Source organism: Falco biarmicus, chromosome 5 (genome assembly GCF_023638135.1).
Source record: "Falco biarmicus isolate bFalBia1 chromosome 5, bFalBia1.pri, whole genome shotgun sequence".
Taxonomy (NCBI): domain Eukaryota; kingdom Metazoa; phylum Chordata; class Aves; order Falconiformes; family Falconidae; genus Falco; species Falco biarmicus.
This window is the reverse complement of record NC_079292.1, coordinates 35,247,430-35,264,188: the sequence shown is the minus strand read 5'-3', so window position 1 is coordinate 35,264,188 and position 16,759 is coordinate 35,247,430. Positions and strand designations below refer to the sequence as shown.

At 45.4% G+C, this 16,759-nt stretch overlaps 1 protein-coding gene across 2 annotated transcripts in view; it reads left to right on the top strand.

Annotated features, from left to right (window-relative positions):
* The window catches only part of KCNMB4 (potassium calcium-activated channel subfamily M regulatory beta subunit 4), a 28,484-nt gene that overhangs the window by 7,563 nt on the left and 4,162 nt on the right, over nucleotides 1-16,759 (top strand). The window contains exons 2-3 of one of the 2 annotated variants that reach the window (XR_008821963.1): nucleotides 2,296-2,423; nucleotides 12,762-13,002. Coding sequence is in view for 1 of the 2 variants with exons in the window: in XM_056339458.1 (XP_056195433.1) it covers nucleotides 2,296-2,423; nucleotides 12,762-12,930 (297 nt within the window). In the remaining variant the exon portion in view is untranslated. Of the gene's footprint in view, nucleotides 1-2,295; nucleotides 2,424-12,761; nucleotides 14,680-16,759 lie in introns of those variants that run through there. The other variant, XM_056339458.1, reaches the window with a different exon arrangement.

Sequence of the window (16,759 nt, the reverse complement as noted above, 5' to 3'; positions counted from 1 at the left end):
TGTTCACTGTGGCTCAAGGCCTTCATCACATTGAGAAGATGTTTCAGGGCGGCCCTTGGGATTCATATGATGATGATTTTGTCTTGGGCAGGGACCACTCCTCTCTTCAAGACTGTTAATCCTTGACAGGCTTAAGCAATGAGTTCCCAGGGATTTATGGCAAGCCTCTGGGTGTCTCCGGTATGTTTTCCAGATGAAGATAAAGAGGAAGAGATGGAAATGAATCCCACATGTTTTCTGTCAGCTGTTGCTGGGATTACTTGTGCAAAGAGGGCTGTGAAATTTGAGTTACGGAGAACATATTCTCTGCTGTCCCCAGCTTCCAGGTGTCCCTCTCTTAGGCACTGGCTGTATTCCCATACACTGTTTTGTCTTGGCATGGGGAAAGACAGATGTGTTGATCAGGGAGGCTGTCTGTGGGGCCCTTTACATCTTCCAAACCAAGCAAAATCCCTGCCCTGAAAACCTCCACTGTTAATAGCTTCATATTGAGCTAAAAGTGTGGGGGTTGATTTCAGAAATTGTGAAGTCCTCTGTGACAGAACTGTCCTTGGAGACTGTCGTGGCTTGCTACTTGTCAGTTTAGATGGACATCTTGGACATCTCTTGGAGAAAGAGATCTCTGCAGTTGTTTCTAAGCCTGAAACTCAGGATGGGGATAAACAATGGTTCTCCAAGTTGTGAACTTTGTGAAGGATTCACATAATACTTGGGGGAGGTGGAAGGTCTCTGAAGGATCCGGAGAAAGTTTGGCCAGCAGAGGAGTGGTGGGGTGGTCACACTTTCATAGCAGAGGACAGAAGTAGGTTCAGTCATGAGGAAGAAACAGTTCAGAGAAGAGAGGGAAACTGTATTGGAGCCGGTACCACAGGAAAAGGAGTTTTCAAGATTGCTGGGGAAATTTAGGCAGAAGAGGAATATATGTTGGTACTTAGTTGTGCCAACCAGTTCTGCATTTTGTGTTCTGGCTGAACAGTGGATGGTTTCGGGGACTCTGAGTAAAGCCTGTTTACTTCTATCCTCTTGTATATCTGTGTTGCAAAAGCTTACCTAAAAGCTGGGGGCTTGGGGAAGAGCAGGGTGTAGATTACAGTCAGATGTAGGCAGTGAGTGTACTCACAACTCATGTTGTGATCATATGTGGGAATCCTTTTAGGGGTTTCCCATGCCCTGCACCTCCTGTTTCCTCATCTTACCTAAGTAGGAGTCTTTTAACCAACTTCACAGTCATTTTTTTCTGCTTGCAGCTCCCAGTTTTAAAGAAATTAAATATCTGTGCATGCACCTGAAGCCTTGCTGTCCATGTGTCAAGGGTGAAAAACCTTTATGTTATCCAAGGATCGGTTAAGCTGTGTTACTCAGTTTGGTTCAACATCTCCTGTAATGATCTCCCATATGGATGCCTGGTAACAATAGGAGGGGTTGGGCTTGGACGCTGAGATCCTGATACTGCCAACATTGGATCCAGTGGACTATTTGTTGGTTTGGTTTTTTTTTTGTTTAACTCCCTGTGGCTAGGAGGGAGGGGTGATGTGTCAAAGTCAAGACTTGGAAACGAAGTATGCGCATTGTGTGTGACCCAGAGCAGAGTCTCTGAAAGCCCAGTCCCTTGCACCAAGCTAGGGGAGAAGTTTCCCTTGATGTCTTTGGGCTTTGAAGCAGATGTCTGAGGGTGAGATCTGCAGATAGCTCAGCTGCACACTCAACTCTTGTTGACTTCTGTGTAGCAGAACCAGATGCTGAACCTTTCTGCTGAAGTGGGGCTTGGAACTTTCTGTGCTTGTTTCCCCGTGTTGGTGTTGTAACAGTGGAAAGATACTTGTCTTCTGCCAATGGTTATACCATCATCTGGGAAAGCTTGCAGGAACGTTTTGGTTATTTGTTAGCATCAGGCCTAAACAAAACCTGTGATTATGTGCCTCATTCAAAATAGGAAGTAATTCAAATCCAATCCATGCAGCTAGCTAGGAATATGTCAAAATGAAACAACCAGTTTTACATTCATCATGCAAAACCCCAAGGTCTTACGTGGCAGGTTGATTTGATAATGGAACCAAACATGGTAAAGCCCTTATTTTGTTTCTGAACGCTGGCTTATTCTTTTCCAGTACCTGCAGGGAGTAATTAACAATTGAAGTAAAGTTCAGCAAACTTTTGGTTTTTGTTTCTCTGAACTTGTACTTACTATTCTTTTCCCCTTTCTGTCACATTGGTTATATGAGGAAAATACAGAGGAAGTGATGCCCTGCCTTCTTGAGCGTAGAAGTAACTCTGTTTTGCAATGTGTGTTGGCAGTGTTCGTACATCCCTCCCTGCGCAAGAGATGATCAGGAGAACTCTGAGAACGTCACGTACAAGCAGAAATACTGGAAAGAGAAAGTGGGTTCACAACCATTTACATGCTATTTTAACCAGCACTTGAGGTGAGTAATCTAAGTTTGCATAGGCAGAAGTGTTTATGCATCTGTTTAACAGCTGTCCATTGGTTGTGTTTGAAAATACATGTACATGTATACATATATATATATGTATACACATATATATGAACAAACCCCCATATAGTCATGGGGTTTACCACACTGTGTTTAGTGGTGAACTTTGCGAGAAAATTCTATTGATTAAAAGCTACATAGAAAGCAGAGAAGTGTTTTTACCACTTGAAGCAAAAATACAAAACTCTGAGGAAAGTTTCCCTCAAAACATGACATTTTATGGTAAAGCATCCTGGCTTTTAACTCTCAGACAGAAAATTTCTGTCTTGGATATTAATGTTCCTTCCCTCCATGAAAGAGAAATTCTACTGTGCTCATGAGGGGCTGGAAGAAAAGGGGAGATCAGTAAATAGTATAAACCAGCTCAGGAGTTGTGTTCACAGAGGATTAATAAATCAGATACATGTAATAAATGCTCACAGAACTGTCAGTTTTTATACATGCTTGCAGAGTAGAAAGCTGTAACTTAAAGTATCTCCTCTTCTGTTTCAATTCTTACTTTTACTGCCAATGTTGATGTGACTTACATGTGTGTAAGGATGATGTGTGGTTTCCATCCATCAGTAACTGGGAAGGGGAGGGATTCTTTTTGCCTCTCTCTTTCTGACAATGATGTGCTGGGAAGTAAAAGGTGATGTGGTGGCAGCACCTTACTGTTACACAGTATGCAGGGTCGCTGGGACAACTTGGGACAACAGCAATAATTAGGATGATAGGTCCATGTAGACAGGGAGGCAGAAAGAGAATATTTAAAATCTCCAGATCAGCCAAGGTTTTATGGGGTTTAGACTCCAATTCTGGAGGCATATGACACTTCCTTAATTTGATCAGAGGAGTGATTTTAGTAGAGCTGGGGAGAGTGTTCTTGGCTGCTAAGTTAAGCACTCAAGTATCTGTCACATCAGGGACTAAAGGAGGTGGTTGCTTGGCCCCACCAGCACTTGCAAGTTAAACAGATGAGGGAGACCTCGGTGGGAATAGCTTGGGGCTTGCAGGTGCAATTCAGGGCTCAGTGTGGGAGTGTTGGCATCAGATATTTAAGTTTATTAAGACACACAAGAGGAAAACAGATGCCAGTGTGTGCTAGGACCTTAAAGGAACCAGGGAGCTGGAGCAGGGTGGCAGGTAGAGAGATGCCTGACTCTCCTGTGTGTGGTTCGCTGAGTGCCTTGGGGCCTCCAGGTTTGCCCTAGGCTGGTTATGATTGTTCCCCCTCCTTGGAGAGACTGCAGACCTAGTCAGTGTGCCCAGGATGACAGTCTCTTGTCTTCCGTTAACTCTTTGCAGAGGGAAACCCCCAATGCTTTGTAGCAAAACCTGGTTGTTTCTTATAGTGGGGAAACAAGCACTGTCTACAGTATGCAGAGATTAAAATCTAGGGCATCTTGTGTGGTGACATCAGACCTGGCAGGGACCTTCTTTGGGGCTGATTTGGCCCACAAGCTGTCAGTGCTTGGGTCTGCTAACCAGCTGAGTGATGATTTGGGCTTTTCCTGGCAGGTGCTATGTTCCCTGCGGTGCTGAGACATGGGACCTGCAGCAGCTGCTGCCTGAGTGAGCAGGAGAGTCAGAAACATGGGATCTTCTACAGGAGATGTCACGGCTAGGATTCATGTGAGCTTGGTGTGGGCAAGATGCTGTGAAAGTTTTTATAGTCAGTGGAGAGAAATAAGGGCCTTTCAACTTGCCCAGAAATAAATGCCTAATACAGCTTGGATGCTCAGAGATGTTCATTTCTCTGCTGTAAGGGAGCTTAGGGTGATCTGCTTGGGTGTAGGCACCTAGGTGGTAGGTGTCCAGAGCTAGGTGAGCTGGTTCTCACATCACATCTGTGGGTGAAGGAAAGGCAGAAATTTTCTGAGGCTGCATACTGCCTAGGGTCTGCCGTTTATGCAGGTTGACACTGAGGAATTGTGCAGCACTCAGGCAAGGTTTTTTCCTTATAGTTGCTGCATCCTGTACTGTTAAATGTTCTTGCCAAATGTAACGGCTGCCTTGAAATGCTGACTTTTGCTGATCATACAACAATTTATGTACAGCAGAAGAGAGGCTTGCTGCCAGAGATACTTGAAGATAGTCTAAGCTGAAATGTGTACACCATCTATTTTCCTCTGGAGATAGGATTGAGCTTTGAGGAAAGTTTTGCTGACAAGGTACGTGCTTGCTTAGGTATACTTTTAGAGCTACGATGACTAAACAGCTTGTGAAGCACTAAAAAAACATACAAACTGAGGGAAAAATCTGTTCACTTCAAAATAGAAGGGTACATATTTTCTGTCAGTATTTTTTTAACTATGTGGGTGAGCTAACTCTTCTTTGTCTCTATAAAACATATAGTGGTAGGTTCCTTAGAGAGAGCAGTATTTGCAATATTAATATTCTCTCTTTTGAAGTGGCAGAATAAAATTCTAGGTAAATATCTAGGCAATGCATGAACGTTGTCTCCTCTTTATCAAACTTAATTTAGCATCATTCTCAGAACTGCTGCTGCGTGCAGAGTGCACTGTTAGGTAGCACCTCCCTTCAGTTTGGCGGGGCACATTTCAACAGGCTGCTTTGAAAAGAAGAAAGTTATGTCATTTGTGTAGTCCAAAGATATACAAAAGAGATGAGAAGCAGACTTGGCAACTTCAATCATTCCTGATTAATATAAATAGAGAGGCCCAGCACAACTACCTGTCAGATATTTACCTTTGGGAACCAAAGCACGGCTTAGCTTGGAGCTCAGCACCTTACTGAAAAGTGAGGTTTTGTTTTGCCACTGTAGGCATTTCCCTTTAGTGTCCCGCTCTTCTCTGGCCAGCTTTGGGCCAATTGGTGCATGCTGTATGGGAAAGATGCTTTTTCAGACCTCTGGTGAAGGTGTCTGTCTGTTGGCATGATGATACTCTGGTCTGAAGGGAGCCCTGCCCAGCAGAAACCATCCCCCAGTGTTTCAGAGCACAAAATAAAGGACAAATTCAGATGAGGTTCTCAGGCTGTTGCCAAAGGTTTGAGAAGGCACTGAGCTCTAGTTCTTCAGTGTTCTGGATCTCATGCTGAGTGTCTCAGGATGTCTGTAGTCATGACCACATGCAAACAAGGGTCACAGCTACATGCCTAAAGTGGAAGGCCTACAGGAATGGGTGGGAAGGGGGAGATCCTGTCACTTTATTTCTTCATGTCCCTGCTCTCATTGACATCAATAATAAGAATGAAAAGAGAGAAACCAAGATCTCCATCAGCTCAGACCCGTCAGTCTCATGCCGTGCAGAGACAGGCAGAGAAACATACATCAAGTATTTCTTATTAGTGGCTTATTTATGTGGCATTATTGCTTTTTAGCTCTGGGTTCCTCCAGTACAGCAACAATGCTCTGTGGTCCCTCTGCCACAAGCACAGCAGATGAACCAGCTACGTTTTATACTTCTCTGTGTTTGCTGCAGGATGCTGCACACAAATTAACCTGAGATTTAAAGAGCAAACACTGCCTAGCAATTAGCAACCGCCTGTGAGGTGTTTGGGTTCCCTGCAGGCCATTTATCTGGAAAGAATTATCTGCAGGCAGTAGGACTGCTCTTTCTTAAATGGTGGAACAGAAACCTCGGTTTGCTCTGGTATTTCACAAAGTTTTCTAAATTCCCTCCAGTCAGAAGATGCTGCTGCTATTCCTTATCCTTTCTTTTACTCTATCACCTGTGGAGGAGTGCTTGGGCCTGGGAGGGAAAGGACTTTACTATTGGTAAGACATAGCACTGCCTCTGTGTGCAGCCACCCAGCTGAGGATCTCTGTCTTGCAACAATAGGGGGAAAAAATACCCATGAGTGCTTGTCATCGTGATGTGAATAATTGTGGGCAAAATAAGTGTATGCAGATTGCAAACATCTTTAAATCCAGATTGTTTGAATATAAAAAAATATTTGTAAGGTTTTCCTGTCCTGTGCCTCTGTCTCTGTCAGCTTCCACTGTGTCACATAAATTACATGGTGTGATGCATAAATGATGACTGAAATGTTTACATGCCTGTAACTTTTTGGTTCTGCATGACTTTTTGATGATCCTTGCGCCTAAGTTCTTCCTGTGATGTTTGGTAATTGCTTCAAAGTCTCTGATGGAGGCCTTTGTCCAGCATCTGTTTGAACTGCTTGGCAGCACCTAACAGGGACGAGTTGCATAACGCAACAACTAATCCAGTTACTCCTGGTCAGAGCCCCACGAGGCTCCAGCCTCGAGCTCAAAGTCCTGCTAAAAATAAGTACTGGTCTCACCTTTTAGCAGTGAAAACAAAATTCCTCCCTCCTTGTCCAGTGAAAGGGAAAGTTGTGTTTCCAGAGACTTCTTTAGGGCTTTTTTTTTTTTAGTTTGTTCATTCTTCCTTCACCCTGGGGCTGCTGCTGGGCGGCGGTGGTGTTGCACAGTGGCCATCGCTGCTTGCAGCAGAACCAGGTCTCAATAACTGAGCAGGGCATGAAAGTATTCAGGTTTTTTCCCCCCTTTTGTCCCACTAGATCTCTCTCTGTCCCCTGCCACTGCTTTGTGCACTGATGTTAGGAGTTTGGGTGCATCCTTTTGACAGGCTCTGCATTTACCAGAGAGCTAAATAGCAGCATCACCAGAAACAAGAGATGGTCCGTAACCAAGCTTAGAGGGAATATGTGCTACCCCTCTGGTCAACAACTTTGAACTAAAGTATTATATGGAAGTTACAGAGCAAAGATGGGTTTATTAAATGCTGTGCTACACTTGCAGAGACAAGGTGATATCTTTAATTATATCTGCTGATTTTCACAGGGAAAGGAAACCCATTTCTGGGCATGACATACCTCCTTTGGGTTTGGCATCTCTACCTCAGCACCAGGGGAGAGATGCTCTGGGGGCTCCCAGCAAAGCCATGTCTTTGTCATGAGGGGTTTTCCCCCAGGGATGTGGACACTTTCCCTTTTCTGTTTCCAGGCTGAACAACAAGTCTTCAGACTCTGGGAACAGGCAGGTCATCTGTACAAAAGTAGCAAGAAGAAGTCAAGACTGCAGTTTCGATACATGCTGACCTTGCTGTGCAAAACCAGCGGTTACGTTACTACCTTTCAGGTGTCCCGATACTTGTTTATTTATCTTCCCAAGGAAAGGGATTGTTTGCTGTGGATGTACAGCCTTCTCTCTTCTCTTCTTTTTGCTGTTTGGCTGTTAAATACACCTTTCTCCCTTCCCCCTGCCATCACCCCTTTGTTTTCTCTGCCCAGCCCCGCTAGCCTCTGCTGCTCCTGCCATTCCCACGGCAGCTCCATGGCTCCTTTCCAGGCTCCAGCTCTCCTTGCCTCTGCTGTTGATAAGAGTTACTGTTTTAGAGGCAGAATCCAGAGTTTCCAACTAAAGTTATCCGCTCCTTTGCCCTGTATCTATCGTTCCCAGGTGGCTGAAGTATTTTCCTACTGCTGTGCACTGCTGTTTCACAGGCAGGTGATAACCACCCACAGGCTCATTCTCCTGAAGGCCATGTAGTGTGTCTGGTTTCTGAATGCCTGGTCATCTCCATCGTGGTGCAGCACCACACTGGGGCTCTGCCCCGCTGGCATAGCCCAGCTCTGGCTCCCCTCACCTCACAGCACAGCCACCGCGATTATCTCAGGGCTCAGAAGTAACTGTGACAGGCCCCATAAACCTGACGGCTCACTAGCAGTGTCTTTGCTCGCTTGGTGACACTCTCTATCTGCCCTTGGCAAGACAAGAATCTCTGGGCGCATATTTCTGACTCAAAAACATGTCGGGCAGTTCTCTTGTATTAATCACCATGTAAGCCTTGGAGCTAAAGCCAAAGGTTTTTGTACCAGGACAGCAGGACAGACCCAGCTCTTGATGATCCCTGAGGGTCACCAGCACCCTGGTAACAAGCCCAGCCCCGAGCAGGAGGTTGCAGCGAGCTGCCCAGCCCCACAGCTGTGTCCCACTGGCCAAACAGAACTTCTGCAGTCCTGGCTGCTGCTCTGGGTATTTTCTACAAGCAGATTTTGTTCCTTATCCATCAGGCTTCATTGCAGGATCGCTTAGGAGTTGTCCCAGGGATGTCCCCAAACATTCTGAAGACTCAGATGTTAGAGGACAGCTGCTCTGCCCAGCTGGCCAGCTCCTTCAGAGACTCACTGGGTGGTGGTGGCCATTCTGCTCTGTCTGAGAATTCGTTTCTTCAGGAGGTGGAGGATAACCCTTTTCTAAACTGATGTCATCATGTGAGGCCAACAAACAGCCTGGAAGAAGTGAAATCCAGCCTCTGCAGGCTAACCTGTTAATTAATCACTAATGACTTTGTTATGTTTAAGTCATCTGATTAATTCTGAATCTTACTCCCTCTATGTCCTAATTTTTCTGCAGTGTTTTGTTTTGGACCTTACCTATGGTTTTCAGCCTGGCACGGATCACCTGGAAACAAACACAAACATGTCTATTCTTCAGGTTTTAGCTGGGCGACTTCCTAGACCCTCACTCACATTGCCCACCATGCCAGTTCCTGGCTGCTGAGATGGGACTCGAAAACCCAGCTTGCAAGCCTGCCCACCTCATGCCTCCCTACCCCACTTTTCAAGGGGAGAACAAAAACCTGGGGATGAGCCCAGTTGCCTCACTCACAAGGAGCAGCATGTGGGGCCATGAGGACCCCCGTAAGCCCCTGTGGTTACCTCTGTGCATCTCCTGCAGAGCTGCAGGGCTGCTGAGGCTGCAGCATTCCTGCTGCAGAGGACATCTGGCTGCCCGGCCCCCACCCCTCGGGCTGTTCTCACCACCGACTTCCAAGTCCACTATAACGCATGTGATGCTGGTGCGTTCTTGCTGGTCAAGGGTGTTTTCCTCTGACTAGATGGTCCTTCTGAGGTTGTGAAGGCCAGCTCAGCTGCATGGGCGCCCCTCTGGCATCAGCCCTGGGCCTGGGGTCTCGTGCAGTGTGTTGTGAGGGTGCAGTACGGCTGGCTTTCGCTCCTTGCTTTGGAAGCTATTATTTGTCATGGGTTGCAGTCTCAGTGCCAAAAAGCAGAGGTAAAAGGAGTTATCTTGTAAAGGAAAATAGAAAACACTTTGGTTTTCAATAACCCCTCTTCAGGTATTTCCTTCTGCTGTAATAGCTGCATCTCAGTGGGACCCTCTGCTGCCAGTACATCCTCCGAGTTGTTTTCCAGAGCACTGTCCACAGCTGCTGGGAGCTCCAGTGATGGACTGCAGGGAAGGGCTCCTCAACTGGGCACAGCTGAGCCCAAATGGGTCGGCAGATGCAGAGGAAGAGCTGGCCCTGACAGGAGAGGGAGGGAACCATACGAACACAAAGAAATGGCATTATATGCTGCCAGAGTTGATCTTGATAAGTTTCCATGAGCTGTTACAGGCAGATAACCAGGATGCTGCCATCCAGGAGCGTGCCATCTATCTGCTTGCAGTGCTGTCTGCCTTTATTAGTTTTTCTCATTCACTCTTGGGGTCCAGCAGTGTTTATCAGCACTGGACAGTTAATTCAGGATAAGATAAAGAGCAGCTGAAAGCACAGCCGTTCTTCCAGAATAACCACACAGATTAAATAACCAAGTAGGAGCAAGGCTGAGATTTGTCCCATCATTTTTTGGCACCAAGAGTCAATACCAAGAAACTATACCATGGAGGGTCTCTGAGCTCTCCCACGCATCGGGTCACCCTCCAGGAGTGCTTCCCCCTCTGCTAGACTGAAGAAGGGCATTTAATGTCTTAAGTGTGGTGCTAATAGTAATTTAATGACTTATTTAGGAGGGACCCAGTCATGACTTGATGCATTGTCTGAAGAGACCCTGTGAGCAGTTGAGAGTGAATTGCTGTACGCTTTCTGCCATGTAGGAATTGCACAGGGACTTTTGCGGTAGCTAAGAATAACAATAATGTTCATCTGAACCCGAACCTCATCTTGAGGCTTCATTAAAGGCTTCTGTAAATCTTTGGCTGTTTTCCAAAAGGGAAACTTTTTAAAATTACTAAGTTGTAAGAGTTACAGTCAAACCTATAATGAGTGTTTGGTATCCATCACTGCTACCTTTGGTATAGATGTTTTCCAAAATATCTAAGGTTAAGTCAAAAGGGTATCTTGCTCTCCCCAGTCACACTTTTTTTTCTTTAACTGAATCCAGTTTTCTAGTTTGTTTGCTTGCCCCTTATTTTTGAACTCTTTGATTAGTATCTGCTTTTAAAAAAAATACTTAAAATTCAACAACACTTGTAAACTGAGAGCTACAAGGATTGAATACAGACTACATACGACCTCCTTGCCACTTAGCACTCTGTTATTCACAGATGATGATAAGGTAAATATGAGGGGAGTAGTAGTTTACCTCCTATGAAAGGGTGTTTCTGTTTGGGTGCTGTCATTTATATGGCATAGGCTGGTGAGTTTGTGCCCATAAAGCTAATATTATTGTATTCAATTTATGGTCTCCACATGTGCCTGATTATGTGTCTGGAGGATTTTGGTTGAGCAGATTCCACGTGTTCCACTATTGAATACACCTGGGTTTCTTTTGATCATTTTTTATGTTGCTGAGTTTCAGATTTTACATAGCTGAGCTGCTCATAATCAGTCTTCTTTTGTTCCTTACTACCAAAATAAAGAGAGATGTGTGGTGCTGGCCTTGGGGACCTGCAGGCTGGCACTGCGCAGAGGAACCTTAAGACAGCAGTTTTGGGGCAGGACCTCCAGATGCAAATGTGGGTGCAGTCAAATCAGGGATCGGATGTAGCCTGGCTGTCTGGCTCCACTAACTCCTTAAGGATGGATAAAACCCTGTAGATTTGTAGGCATCTCCATTAATTAACTTCTCCATGAAGGAAAAAGAGTTTCTTCTTGTTTCCCCTACAGGGAATGTTTTCTTAGTGGTGCATTCTGATCAGGATGAAGCTGTTGGGGGAGGGACAGCACAGTCATTGCACAGGTATCTGTTCCCTTGTGCCACTGCATTAGGAAAGCTTAATTCCCAGGGCCCAGCTGGATGAGCCTGGGTTGCCAGGATTTTAGGCTGTGAGGTTTGTCACTCCCAGGAACATCGGGTAGTGTTGATGAAGCAACATGGGATGGGAGTGTTTATTGTGAGTGAGGACAAATATGAGTCAAGACTACATATATTTTCCTAGAGAAAGTTCTGTTTCCTTCCTTTGCAGATAGTTTTCCAGCAGACTGCGTCTCTGGCTGTAGACGGGGAAGCAGCAGTGAAGTACAAATGCCATGAGACTGATTTAATAACTGTTAAACTGCAGGGAAAGCAGAAAGAGCCAGAGCTGAGGAAAACCTGCCATCAGATTTCCCAACCAACTTCCCAGACTTGGAAGAGGCAGACGGACACCTGATCTTTCAGACATGTGGCATGGCTGAATTTCCAAACTTCTTGAGATGCCTCCATCGTCCTATTCTCCTCCTCTCTCTGTTTCCCTTTGGAAATGCATAAATCTGTCACAGACACAACTGTGACTGTGCGTTAGATGCTGTTGGCAGAGGCATGGAGGTTCGGATCTTCAGGGGAGGCTCCCCAGAGTGTTCCTGTAGGAGCATACTTAAGTCTACTGAGGAGCTGGTGTTTGGAGTACCAAGTCACAGATTATTGCTGAAGTAGCCTCTGCTGGGAAGAAGCTGAGTTGGGAGCCTCTGGCACCCCAGGGCCAAATTGGAGTTCTCCTGGGGGTAGGTTTTGTGCAGACCCCTGCGTGCCGGTGCAGCTGAGCTAGCCTGGGCCACCAGCAGTGAAGCACTGAGGACAGGGACTGGCTCTCCATCCAGACCTAAACCACAGCCAGGGCTTCATCAGGAGCCTCCCTACACCCCATGGACACACCAGCACTTAAATCTAGAAGGGAAGCTTTAATTGCACTTTAACTCATTGCACAGTGTTTGGTGCCATTTCAGGTAGGTATGAATAGCTGCTGCCTGGTATTTTTGCTGGAGTGCTTTTTTCAATCCACAGTGTGATATCGTATCTGTCATGGCTGTTTGTGATGATGACAACCCCTGCAAGACCTAAAGTACCATCGTTTTTTGGTTTGTTTTTTTCCTTTTCATTTGAATGAACCTGTTAACCTGTAAACACTGCAAGTGGAAAGCCCTCAGCCGCCACAAGTGCTGGTGATAGACGGGGCAAATGAAAGCAGTGAATGAAATGGCCCACTTCATCATTTTCTAACACTGTTGCAAATGAAACACCTTTATTGTCTCCATGGCAGATTCTTTCCGCTTATCATGAATTGATGATGACGAGTTGATTTATATTCTGTTCCTCTTCTGTTCCTCCTGTTCACAGGCCAGATGATGTGATGCTGAAGCGCACCCATGATGAGACTGTCCTCTTGCACTGCTTCCTCTGGCCTCTGGTTACGTTCCTGGTTGGAGTCCTCATCGTGGTCCTGACCATCTGTGCCAAGAGCTTGGCTGTCAGGGCAGAGGCAATAAAAAAGAAGAAGCATTTATAAATGGCAAGGCTGCTGGTGGAAAAGGAAAACCTGCAAGAAGGTCTCAAGTGGGGCAACCTGACACACCTGCAGGTCTGTGGGGCACCCAGCTGCACCTCCTTCCAGCATCTCATCTGATGGTGGAGTTGCTCTTGCCTCAGGATTATTCTTGGGAGACTGCCCCATGAAATGTCAGCTAGTTGCTTCTTCTGCTATGACAGTAAATAAGTATATTCTACCAAAAAAAAATAATTCTACACTGCACCAAATATGCTGTGTGCTGTTAGTCCTGAACAGCAGCTACCCAGGTCCTAGTGGTATTGAGAGACAGTTTATAAAAACCCCTGATGATGCTCATTTCATCTCCACAAAATTATCTTTACTATTGTTTAATATTAAATATTTAAAATATTTACTTTACGATATATGGTATTTGCAAAATAATAAAGTTTGGTTGCTTGGGTTTTTTTTTAACCTTTTAATTCTTTTTTTAAAAACAGCTTTAAGACAAAAATAATACTGCCGATTTTGGGTTTTTTCCACTGTGTAGAACTTAATTTTAAAATTCAGACTTTAACTTCTGTCTGGGTGAAATCTTTCCTCACCACCTGTTCATTGTGAAGGAATGTAGAAATCTCTCAGAAATACTTCTCCAAAAAATGAAACAGTTATCGGAAAAGGTGATTAAATATTGGATCTAATTTTATTGCCTGGGTGGTATTCAGTCTCTACAGTTTTTCTTGTGTCCTTTCCAGTACTCTCTTCAAAATGCTCTCAGGCTGTAAGGAGCAGGGATTTGGAGTGCTTTTACAGCAATATGTTTTACCAGCAATTTCCCCAAATAGTGGTGTGTCTGAGCACTTGCTGAGGGGAGCCTGTGAGCCGTGGTGTGACATGTCACCAGACTCCGGGGATGGCTGAAGAAGGACATCAACTCTGTAGGGCTGTGGGTGTTTGCTGCTGAACTGCTCACCAAAGTCGTGCCAGGTCCATGCAGGGCTTCAAGGGGATGCTGCAGAAAATGCAAGGCAGGCTCGGCGTGGCATCTTGCTGGATCGCCTTTCTGTGCTTGTCGCAGTTCCTCGTTGTGTAAGGTGGGAGTACTGGTCGTAGTCCACTTGCTCAGTGCAGAGATTTCTGTATTTCTGGCAGTTTCCCCAAGCACATCCATTGCATGCTGTAGCCAGGGGCTGAGACCAGAGCAGCTTCGTGGCACTCATCCTCACCCCTGCAGAGCTGGGCACCCCTGGGACCCCCTGTGCGGCTTTGCAGGGTTGGCATACAGCAGAGAAGAAAAGCTGTGTGGCTCAGTCAGGAAAGTGAGTCTCTCAGCATGTGATTACTGGCAAAGCATTTTAATCTACATTAACAGTTCTACAGCTCTAACCATACTGTTCATTGTACTAATCTCTGATACTCTTAGCGTTATGTTTAAATACCTTGTATTTTGTTGTGCTTTTAACACATAGGAGATGTATTTCCTGAGGATGAGAAAAGTGCTAGATCTGAAAGCCTGAAAGCTTTGTTGGCACAAGGCACAGTAACAAATCTGCTTGTATTGCCCAGTGTCTCTCTCAGATTAATTGCATTGTGTGTTTAAGAATTGATTTCCATAAGGCTTCTTACTTTGTAAACTTCTACGCGTCATTGTGCCCAGTGATGAGGGCAGCAGGGCATCATTCTTCACTCCCCTGCTTACTTGCTATATGAATTTTGGAGAGTCCTCTGGTCCCAATCCATGCTGGAATAGCAGTTCCTTTGAAGAAAGTTAAGGAAGGAACTTGATGCTTCTTGGCTAGTTGCTCTGTATGAAAAATCTAATTGGGTGTTGGTTGCATATGTTCAAGCACATCCACTTCTGTGGATGAAAAATGCTACTTGTATGAAAGATTTCCAGTTCTCTCTGTTAAACATCATGCCTTTGGAGGTGCCTGTTGTTAGGCTCGTACAGATACCTTCTGCTGGCTCAGCCTCTGAAAAGCTACCTGGATATACCTGATGAAGAGAGGTGGTGAGCTCTCAGCCCATCATCTGAAAGCCTGCCAACTTGTGGAAGTGCTGTCCTGCAAAGGACACGGGTTTTCATTTCACTCGTGTCTCACTGCTGTGCTCTTGCTTGCATCCTCTGCGATTCTCTTGCCTTGGCAACCCACAGAAACGTTGCACACGTGCACACGTGTATTTTTTTATATGTATATAATACTTCTTTACACTCTGCAAATCCCAGAAAGCTGCCTTTGTGGGGTGGTTTGGTTATCTGGGTGAGGTGGTGGCAAATTCTCCTCCTCCATTTCCCCTTGGTAACTTCTTACAGGCAAGAGGAATAACCCCGATTTTCTACATATACACACCCATTGTTTTCCCAAGGGAGAAGGAAATACATGATGACACAGATTCAGCATGGATTTTTAAGCCAGTAGCTTGGGGCTTTCAAATCCAGATTAACAAAATCCCCTCTAGCTTTGCTCCAGAAGCTTTTGTGACTGACTTGTACAGCTGGCTCTCCGAGCAAAAGGCAAGAAGCGTATTGAATGGATGCAGCTCACTTGATAGGCAATCACATCCTTAAATCTGTTAGAAATGCCATTTGCAAAGGCCTCTGGAAATAAGTAATGGTTACAAAGATGATATTAAATAATTTTGCAGAGAGATTAACATCCCAAGTTAAACGCCCAAGTTGGCATGCAAAGACAGGCAGCAAATATCTCCTGGGCATGGTAGTATGTGATGCTAAGGGGGGAAAAAATAATCCTAAAATTCACTCTTCTGTCCCAGCCTGCACCTCGTTGATTTAGAAATGTCTTTCTAATCCTCATACTTGATTGTGGAAGATGGGGATTTCCTTCCAGCGGATTATTCACTGATTTCCCCCTTGGCTTTGTGGATTTCCAGTTTTTAAGGCATAGTCTCTGAAGTGTATTTGCAGCCAGAGTGGCTGCTTTTTCCAGAGCCATCTGCAGAGTCGACTTTTGCATTTTATTCAATATTTATATGCTATTGCTTTGAGGAATTTTGTTCCATCATGCTGTCTGCTGCTTTGCTTCAGCAAGATCTGCCTTCTCTTTCATGTAGTGCAATTAAATCATTTTGTTTATACAGTATCTTTCTCTGTTAGCTTCTTAGGCTTCTTTTTTGTTGCACTTTTCCTGCTTTGTGTGTTTCTGTGTTGCCAGTAACAGGCAAGATTTCACGATGTATTAGAAAATTTAGCTACTGAAGAAGAAGCTTAGTTCAATGCTTGGAGAGGATGAGGGATGTCATGGGGGTATCCAGGGGCATTTGTAAAGATCATTACCTGTCATTTCTGCTATAAACGTAGTCCTTTGCCAAGGGTCCAGCAGAGTCTGCTGGATTTGAGGGGCTGTTATAACCTGGGCTCTTCGGTAGCTGCCACAGGATGCAAGCTAGGAAGCACGGTGGAAAGGTAGCACAGATCTCTGTTTCCAAACTTGCACTTCCAGATGTGTTTTGAGGGATTTGTCCTAGATCACAGCAAAGGTATCTGTGAGGCACTAGAGTGCAGAGCTCTCCATGTATGTGCCGCCTCAGCTCAGCCTGCTGCTGCCTGCCCCAGCCCTGGTGCTGCTGCCCACAGGACTTCCCTGGCTGCTCTTGGCCTCCAGGAACCCTCTGCTCCTGAGCCAGGGCTGCGGTGTCTTCTCCCCAGGAGCAGGGATGCCTACAGACAGCCGTCAGGCACCTCAGCTCATTTCACGCACTATATAAAAGGATCTGTTGAGCGTGTGTTGTCCCGTCAGAGTCCAGCTGGGAAATGTGAAAACGGAAACATTGGTTAATGTTTAAATCATAGACACATTGCAGGGATTAAGTAACCTTGAGGAAGTGGCTA